The sequence below is a fragment of the Macadamia integrifolia genome, chromosome 4 (assembly GCF_013358625.1).
Source record: "Macadamia integrifolia cultivar HAES 741 chromosome 4, SCU_Mint_v3, whole genome shotgun sequence".
NCBI lineage: Eukaryota > Viridiplantae > Streptophyta > Magnoliopsida > Proteales > Proteaceae > Macadamia > Macadamia integrifolia.
This window is the reverse complement of record NC_056560.1, coordinates 32,375,538-32,384,937: the sequence shown is the minus strand read 5'-3', so window position 1 is coordinate 32,384,937 and position 9,400 is coordinate 32,375,538. Positions and strand designations below refer to the sequence as shown.

The following is a 9,400-nucleotide window of genomic DNA, read 5'->3' as shown; positions in this document are numbered from 1 at the left end:
GGATCATTTTGTTGCCAAAATCCAAAAAAAAATCAAAAAAATCAAAAATCAAAAGGTAAAATTTTCAAAATATCAAGAATCAAAGGATAAAAAATCAGAGAATCAAGAATCAAAAAAATTAAAAAATCAAAAAATAAAAAAATCTAAAATCAAAAGGTCAAATTTTCAAGAATCAAAGAATCAAGAATCAAAATTCAATTTTCAAAGATCATGATCAAATCATTAAACCAGCCCTAGGTGGCCCAATCTCATTTGCATCGGTCCCAAACAGTCCTGACTCATTAAGATCAAGATATCATGTCCGATGGTCCAAGTGGCCTAAGACCAATTTTCCTAGACCGGTCCAAGTGACCCAACCTAGGGAGACTCATTAAGATCAAGATACCTGGTTCCATGGTCTAAGTGGCCTAAGACCAATGTGCCTAGACCGATCCAAGTGACCTAACCTAGGGAGACAAGATCAAGATACCCAATCCCAAGGTCTGAGCGGCCTAGACCAATTTTTTCCTAGATCGGTCCAAGAGACCTAACCTAAGGAGACTCATTAAGATCAAGATACCCGATCCCATAGTCCAAGTGGCCTAAGACCAATTTTCCTAGACTGGTCCAAGCGACCTAACCTAGGGAGACAAGATCAAGATACCCGGTCCCACGGTCCAAGTGGCCTAAGACCAAATTTTTCCTAGACCGGTCCAAGAGACCTAACCTAGGTAGATAAGATTAATATATCCGATCCCACAGTTCAAGTGGCCTAAGACCAATTTTCCTAGACCGGTCCAAGTGACCCAACCTAGGGAGACAAGATTAAGATGCCCGATCCCACGGTCTAAGTGGCCTAAGACCAATCCCCTAGACTGGTCCATGAAGACCTAACCTAGGAAAATCAAGATATGAGTTTGCTAACCTCTTCTGCAGGAATGGTGTGAATCCCTGCAAACGGTGGCTTTGGAACGGCATGAAAAAGGATTGCTTAACCAAATTAGATACTAACATCCTTTGCAGGAATGGTCCGAATCCCTGCAAGCGATGGCTCGAAAACGGAATGAAAAAGGATTGTCGAACCAAATCAGATACTAACATCCTTTACAAGAATGATGTGAATCCCTGCAAGTGATGGCTTAGGAATGGCGTGAAAAAGGATTGCCGAACCAAATTCGATACTAACATCCTTTGTAGGAATGGTGCGAATCCCTGCAAGCGATGGCTCAAGAACATCATGAAAAAGGATTGCCGAACCGAATTAGATACTAACATCCTTTGCAGGAATGGTGTGAATCCCTGCAAGCGATGGCTCAGGAACGACATGAAAAAGGATTAGCAGACCAAATCAGATACTAACATAATTTGCAAGAATGGTGTGAATCCCTGCAAGCGATGACTTAGGAACGGCATGAAAAATGATTGCTAGGCCAAATCAGATACTAACATTTTTTGTAGGAATGGTGCGAATCCCTATAAACGATGACTTAAGAACTAGCAAAACAAGTAAGACTTTAAACTTTAAATAGTTAGGGGACATTACCTGTTGCATTTAAACCTCCATCACCCTTAAGCAAGATGACGGCAGTACATGCTCCGGGTGATAAAATGTGATCGTTCTTTTCTTTGCCCTTCGACTGTGGCACAAGCCTCCGCCAAAGAGGGGCATTCTGTAGGCACCCAATTTGTCACCCTCCCCTGGCTATAATGACTCACGATAGTGGATAGGGCATTTTGCTTCCAATCAGCAGAGATGACAACTGACTGAAGTAACCTAACCCCGAAACATTACATACTCACCTAAAAACCCTAGAAACCCTATGCGAGAGAAAAGAGGGGTCCAATTATAACATCAAAAATACGAAGGAATCTGGTCCAAAGCGACCACACGGATGGATAGTACTCGGAATCACGATTCCAACGATATATGGTGCATCAAAATCGGATTGTCGGATCTCTTGCAATTGTCCCCGGAAGACTAAATTTTTCCATAGCCATCTAATCAGAATCTGAGGAATGTTCCTCAGAATATTCCCTGCGGCCCCGCTCTGGTGACCGGATTTGGTGGATTTTCCTCTTCACCCGCTTGTATACCACGTGCCCTGCTAGAGTACCCTACACCTCTGCACCTTATTAGCTAAAAAACCATTTTCACCCCATTGGCTAAGAAAATCCCATTTTTCACCCCATTGGTCCAAGAAACCTATAAATACCTCCCTCTCCTTGAAATTTCACACTTAAGCCACTTGGTGAGCACCCTTGTTGGAGACACCCTGCCCTTCGAAGTTCTTCGAAGTTCTTCCCAATTCCTTCGAAGGTCTTTGGAGTTCTTCGAAGATCTTCGAAATTTTTTAAAGTTCTTCGAAGTTCTTCCCAAGCCTCCTAAGCCCTCCTATAGCTTATCCCTAGCGGAAGCTCTACCAAAGTGCCACCTCAGCCTAAGCCCTCCTATAGCCTATCCCTAGCGAAAGCTCTGCTGGAGTGCCACCTCAGCCTAAGCCTGGAAGTAGCCTTCCCTAGCCGAAGCTCTGCCGAAACTCAAATCTAAAAGTAACATTTCCTAGTCGGAACTTTACCCAAATATTACCATAGTTAGCATTTCTCAAGAAAGGAAGTCGGATGTCAAGACCATCTTTCCTTAAGCCGAGAGAATCCACAAGAAATTTCATGAAATAAGTTAGGGCACCCACTCACCTCGATTTTCAAATCTAGAAAATTCACTTCTTTGGTTCAGTTAGGTTCTCTCAATGCAACTTATTTTCCTATTTCACAAAATATTCAAATCATTAATTTCTTAACAAAATCTTGCATTCTACCCCAACCTGCCTCGATATAGTATTCTTATTCCCAATCTAGTGAAGCATTTGACTGATCTTCCCTGTATACTCTAGGTTTCCCAAACTTTCTTTACTAGTGGGGTTGCTTATGGGGTAACTCCTAGTAGGTCCCACACCTAGGTAGAATGTTCTGGGTCACCTTAACAGTCCAGTTAAGAATTTAGGAGTTCAGACATTATATTCTCCTTTTGGGGGTTTCAATAATGTTAAATACTATGTATACAATCCCATAAATAGGGTTCAAAGCCTGCTGACCCATTATACAGAAGAATTAGCCTCTGGATTCCAAACCGGCAGGTTACCATTTATTTTGCAGAATCTGATTCTGCCAGCTCTGTTCTACATACTATAAACTCAAATTGGTGTTAATTCCTCAATCCATGGTCTCAATTATGTATATGGGGTCTAAGTACATGCTTTGGGATTCCCAATGACCCATCTCCGAGTTTCAATTGAGTATACTTAGGGCTGATACACCCTATTTTACAAAAATTTCAGAATTAAGTTGGAAAGTAAGGTACTCCCACAGAATTGGGTCATTTCTTCTAATCTCAGTCCTAAATTAGAGTTTATTATAATCAATTACATGCATAGGATTGGTATTCCAACCCTATTTATGTTGATGGTAGAATTCCAGAAAATAAATAGACTAATTTATTATCGAAGTCATTGTAAACTGGATTTTGTTCTAGGGTTTTGATAGAATTTTGTCTATAAAGTCTTATTCCAGCTCTATTTATACATATCTTTGATGAAACCTTAGGTTCTAGGGTTTACAGGAATAATTCCTGACAAATTGGGTTCCTGAAACCTCTCCTGGGTTGGGGTTTTTCCTACTGGACAGCAATACTCTGCACAACGCTTCCCTAGCTGCCTCCAATTGGCAAAACCCTAACCCTAACTACCCTACTCATACAAATTACCTTCCTAACCCTAGTACAGTAGTGAGTTTACTCACCTGGATGCTGAGCCAATTCCAATAGCAGCCTGAGGTGAGTGAGTTCTCTCCTCACTTCTCTTTCTTCCTCTTCTTTCTTCTCTTTTCTACTTCTTCTTCTCTTTTCTTCCCCTTTCCCCTTACTTTTACTGCAGCCCACGATTATGGTGAGAATTTTGCCCTCAAATCGATATTAGTTGGCCCTAATATAATGCTTTTAAAAAGAAGAAGAAAGAAATTACAACTCAATTGACATTATTGCAATGTCATTTGATCTCCATCTAAAAAATTAAGTGGTTGAGATCTTGTATTTTCAAATTTCCAGGCTCCCATCACAAATTTCTTGACAGCTAGTGATGGTCCTCGAAGAAAAATCTTTTCCTTTGGAATTCTATTGACCTTATTTCATTGTCACTAGATCTCATGCTAAAAAAATTAAATAGTTGAGACCTTGTATTTTTAAATTTCGATGTTCCATCACAAATTTCTTGTGTGACAATGATGAGCTTCAAACAGATCTTTTCCCTTGGTACTCTGATTGATCTGATTTCAATCATCAGATCCCCGTGCTAAAATTTAGGTGGTTGAGACTTTGTTTGATGTCACTAGATTATGGAAGGTTTGGAGTTTTGTTTATAGGATTTAGACTGATTCTAGGGATTCAGTTTATTCATTATTTTTCAAAACACAAAGTACTGTAAAAAAAAAAAAAAAAAAAATCTATATTTTTTTCTGATTTTACTTTTAATTGTGTAATTTTTTTTCAGATTTTTTTAATGTTTATTTTTTACAAATTTATAGTAATAAATATTTTATTTTGTGCAATAATTCGATAAAAACCGCGGTTACATACACATATGTATTGAGCTCTGCATTCTAGGGAGATGGTTCTCCATCAACTATGTGTAATTAAATGTGGAGAAAACAGAGTAATTAAGAAACATTTAGTTCATTCTTGTCTCACTGGGAGTCTTCTGTAGGTGTTCAGTTATTGGACTTGGTTCAGTTTAGTGATCCAAACTGAAGCAACCAGTAAGGGAAGTATAAAACCTGAAATAGATTTCACGTTGAAGGAAAATATAAACAACTCTGAAAGGCGTAGATCAGATTGAAAGAAGAGAAAATAAACTAATATGAGACAAAGAGGGAAGAGAGGTGAAAAAATAAAAAATTAGATATAATCTCCATGATAGACTCACTTCTTATAGGAATAAGCAGGTGAAAAGAAGGTAATCGATGGATGGAAAAGCTATCCCTGGTCTTCAAATTGTGTATTTTCCATATTCTTATGGCTTTGCTCAAGGAAAGCCATTTATGCAGTCTAAGCCCAATGAGTCAATGAATGAAGCCAAATATATATATATATATATATATTTCGGGCTAAAATATTAGATTTTATTAAAGAAACAAAAGAAAAAAAATACAAAAATTAATATCTAGACATTCCAGACGAATACAATTACAAAAACAAACAAGGCACCCCCACTCCCACCTTCGGCATTGCCATCAACAGGGGCTTGAACGCTATCTAGAAAACCAGAATCTTGGTCTTGTAATAGCATTATCTGTTAGCTTCTCCTTACTATGCATAGAGGAATCTCGGTTTTGCAAAATGAGTAATTTTATTTTTGTTATAATATGATTGCTAATCAACGAAATCCAAATCCAATCAAAGGAAACTAGGTCTGGTCACTGGAGTAGCATGTCATATATAGTTTCACGGTCACCAGGATTGAAGACGTAAGATGGAAGAAGAGGAGATTTACCCAATTTAAGAACACCCGTCAATGGATACTTTCTGTGTTGTATCACACATAAAATCATTTACCTTTTTTCTTTTATTTATTTATTTATTTATTTTATGTCTTCATAATATATGGTGATAAAAATATAAATTATTAGAAAAAGGAGTTGGGGAAATTAACAGATATATATGGAACCATACAAAGTATTAGGTTATGTTTGCTATGCATTCAGAATAGATTTTGAATCTAAAATTAGAATGCATTCTGAAACCAAATTCTTCTTTATTTTCTCACTTTAGAATGTGTTCTAGACCTAAAATTCAATTTCTAAAATATATACGAAACATAGCCTTAATAGTTACAGTTACTTGTACATATTTTTATATAAACAACTTCAAGCACCTAGGTTGGATAACTAAGCCCTTGCAATTTTGACCTATAAGCATATACTACTTCCTCTATTTCTATTATAAAAAACTTGTGGAGTATCTCCTTTCTCCACTGCCTTAGTGAATCTCCCATCTTATAAAGTAACCTCCTTGTTGAATATCCAGCTAAACCTTACACTTTGTGGTTGCATCTTCTGGGCCCTCTTATCAGCTCTTTCTTGTAGCTTCCTTAGCCTGGGTGCCAACCCACAAACAAAATCCTGTGCTTGGTGTCCAGATCTGCTCAGGCCCTCTATCTTCTCTAGATTCCATCTCCCAACTAAGAAGTCCAATATATCTGCATAGTCCTTGGCTGTGTATACACCGAGTCTTTGTGCAACAGCAGAGAAGTGATGGAATAAATGCGGGTCCTGACCATCGTACATCAAGTGGGCAGGCATAGTGATGTTCTTGTGCATCATATCAGAGATGGCCAACATGGTGTCTGTGGGATCCACCTCTAGTAGCTTCTCCACTATCTTGATATAAGCATTCTCATGGCGCTTCTCGTCTGATGCTATAATACCGCATATGCGTGCGAGTGCTAGATCACCATGCTCCTTCGCTAAACGGGCTGTGTTGCCATGTGATACGAATGTTGCTCTCTCTTGGAATGATGTGTAGACAAATCCCAAGTATGGGTTGTTTTCTAGTCCAGTGTCCTGCATATGTAAGCATATATAAGTTGGGGCATCTAAAGGGGTATAAAAGGAGACTACAAGTCAATAAACTTATAAAAACTTAGGTCAAAAGAACGCTACATGGATGTCTGGCCCCTTTTCCTAGACAAAGAGGGTGAAATGATGGCTTTACCTAGGGAAATTTTCCAAATATAAAATACCTACCTCCTATTGATAACCTTGTGGACTCCCTCATCTGGTGTAAGAACCACACAACCTGCTGGTAGTGTTCTTAAAAATATATTTTTAGACAACTATTTGAACCTCTCCTTCGGACTTAGGGCCCGTTTGATAACGTTTCAAGAAACGCGTTTCTGCCATTTCTGTTTCCAGAAACAGCAGAAACGGAGTAAAATGCGTTTGATAAAACTGTTCCGTTTCACTTATTTTCAGAAATAGAAATAGAAATTTTTACTTATTTATGATTCAAGAAACGACTTAGGAACTTGTTTCGCCGTTTCTAGAAACGACTTGTGGCCATTCTTTCATTGGTTACTATCGACTTCTAAAAACATGACTTATCAAACACCTTCAATTCCGTTTCTGTTTCTAAAAACGAAAATTTATGTTTCTACCGTTTCTGTTTCCAGAAACAGCAGAAACGGAGCAAAAAACGTTTGATAAAACTGCTTCGTTTCACTTATTTTTAGAAATAGAAATAGAAATTTTTACTTATTTATGGTTCAAGAAACGACCCAGGCGAAACAAGTTCAACTTGTTTTTCCGTTTCTGGAAACGACTTGTGGCAATTATTTCACTGGTTACCATCGACTTTTAAAAACATGACTTATCAAACACCTTCAATTCCGTTTCTATTTCTAAAAATGGAAATTTATGTTTCTGCCGTTTCTTGAAACAGAAACGGAAAAAACGTTATCAAACGGGCCCTTAATCATGGGTACCCAAGTTCTTAATGGACGGGGAAGTACCCCTTGGGGTGATGGTGGATATCTTTTGCATAAAATGTTGGACTAAGTCCAAAGCAGAGGTTCGTCTGTTTGACTCCCCCCCCCCCCCCCGGCGGCAAAACCCACCCCATGGCCGCCCTTCCTTGAGTTGGGAGTCTTTGGAAACCAACCCATAGTGGCTTATGGCCCTTCAACAGATTTGACCGAAAAGCGAAAAAATTCTTAACAGAAGTCCAGTCAGGTCTTTGTACGAGAACCATTATTGTACGGTGCTTGATCCACATATGGATCCACTTGTTTTCTCTTTTCTTACGACAAGTTTTCACATTGAGTGAATTTCATGTATGGATCAAACACTACGAGAATAATTCTCATACAAGGACCTAATCGAAGCTCCTTAATGGACGGGGCTATGTGCAGATTGTGCAACATGTGTTACACAAAGAAATATTTTGCTGCCACCCTAGGGCTGCAACTTTCCTGCTATATGCACACAGCCAAATAAATTAAATAATTCACTTCTCCCCTTTGAATTCAGAAATACCCTTTTAGGTTTTCTTTGTGGGAACGCTCGGAATTTACCATGCCGGCACCGATGAGGTACTGAATAGTGCGCTCGATCGTAGGCATGTTGACGCGTCCAGACAAGTAAAGGTACGTCTTGAGCAGATCCCCGTGGCGGTTCTCTTCAGCGGTCCAACACCGGGTCCAAACAGACCAAGGGTCTGAGCTCGCCCCGGTCTCATCCTCAACCCCATCAAACCGGTTCAGCATGGACATGTATGTGGGCAGCGCCTCTTCAGTGATCATGTCACCGACCAGTGCCACCAAGTAATCGTCAGGCAATCCAGAGGTTTGTTCACGTAGGGCCCTGACTTGGTCCATGAATAAATCGGACGGCTGTGTGGAGTCAGGCAAGAAATCATGTGGCTGCCAAGATTGCTCTACTGGCTTTAGCATCGGTAGGATGATTTCTGTGGCCCACTTATCAAGCGATTTGAACACCTCTATCTTCTCCGGTGGCATCGAGTGTGTTACTATCTCACATGAGCGTGGTGGTGATGCCATAGTTGTGACTGATTTTCGCCGGAATTTGGAAGCGGTTGCCGGGGTTCTTACATGATGATGCGATAGATTCCGGCCGTTTCCTCTGGGGATGGAGAAGTGCTGTGCATTGCTAAAGGTCAGTGCTTGCTGCATTTTCCCGTGGAGAGTTTGTTTGCTTGGAATGTGTGTGTATACAGTTTGGGAGAGATATTAGGGAGGGAGGGAGGAGCCTCTATTTATAAGATTCTAAGGTAATATTCAACCACGGTTTTATGGTAAATTACAGATTTTGCCATTTGAAATCTTTATTTCATAATACCAGTCTACCAATTTTGTCATCAAGGAAATGACCATATTCTCCTTTTATATTTATTTTCCTTTTTGTATAGGTTGGCCCTAAGGTTAAATTGAAATCATTCAGAACTTAATTGTAGGGTGTCGGTCTTTGCCAATGAGTTATCCATCTCCTTATTTAATGATATGAATTCAATATGAATCAAAAGCCATAAACGTACGTTGCTATTAATATAAGACTTCACCGTGCCAGTCTCTCTCCCAGATTTATTATACGGTTTGGTGTTTTCTCATTTAAAGTAAAATATTACAGGGTAGGGTGGCCAACAACGTATGGATCAAAATCCTCTGTTTTTTTCATTCATGTTTTTTCTTGTTTTGCTATCTACAGAACACGACACGTGGACAATTAGGAGACCAACAGTCAAGATTGAGTGAGAATTATTATATCCGATGCGTTGATCTTAAAGTTATCTACATATCGCGTTCTGCAGATAGTAAAATAAGAAAAAACAAAGATGAGAAAAACATAGGATTATTCTTCA

General features: G+C 39.2%; 1 protein-coding gene across 1 annotated transcript; it reads right to left on the bottom strand.

The window, feature by feature from the left end:
- Positions 1 to 5,874: 5,874 nt before the first annotated feature.
- Positions 5,875 to 8,749, bottom strand: LOC122076302 (stearoyl-[acyl-carrier-protein] 9-desaturase 6, chloroplastic-like). The gene is made up of 2 exons (XM_042641618.1): positions 8,097 to 8,749; positions 5,875 to 6,588 (listed from the first exon to the last, which is right to left on the bottom strand). Exons 1-2 carry the CDS (start codon positions 8,712 to 8,714, stop codon positions 6,022 to 6,024), a joined length of 1,185 nt encoding a protein of 394 aa, XP_042497552.1. The 5' UTR covers positions 8,715 to 8,749; the 3' UTR covers positions 5,875 to 6,021.
- Between the last annotated feature and the right edge of the window lie 651 nt (positions 8,750 to 9,400).

Bases quoted from the DNA above. Each gene is read 5' to 3' on its own strand.
- LOC122076302 (XM_042641618.1), bottom strand. From the start codon at position 8,714: ATGCAGCAAGCACTGACCTTTAGCAATGCACAGCACTTCTCCATCCCC. The intron at 6,589-8,096 runs GTAAATTCCGAG...TTACATATGCAG, and splicing joins ACCTCATCGGTGCCGGCATG to GACACTGGACTAGAAAACAA.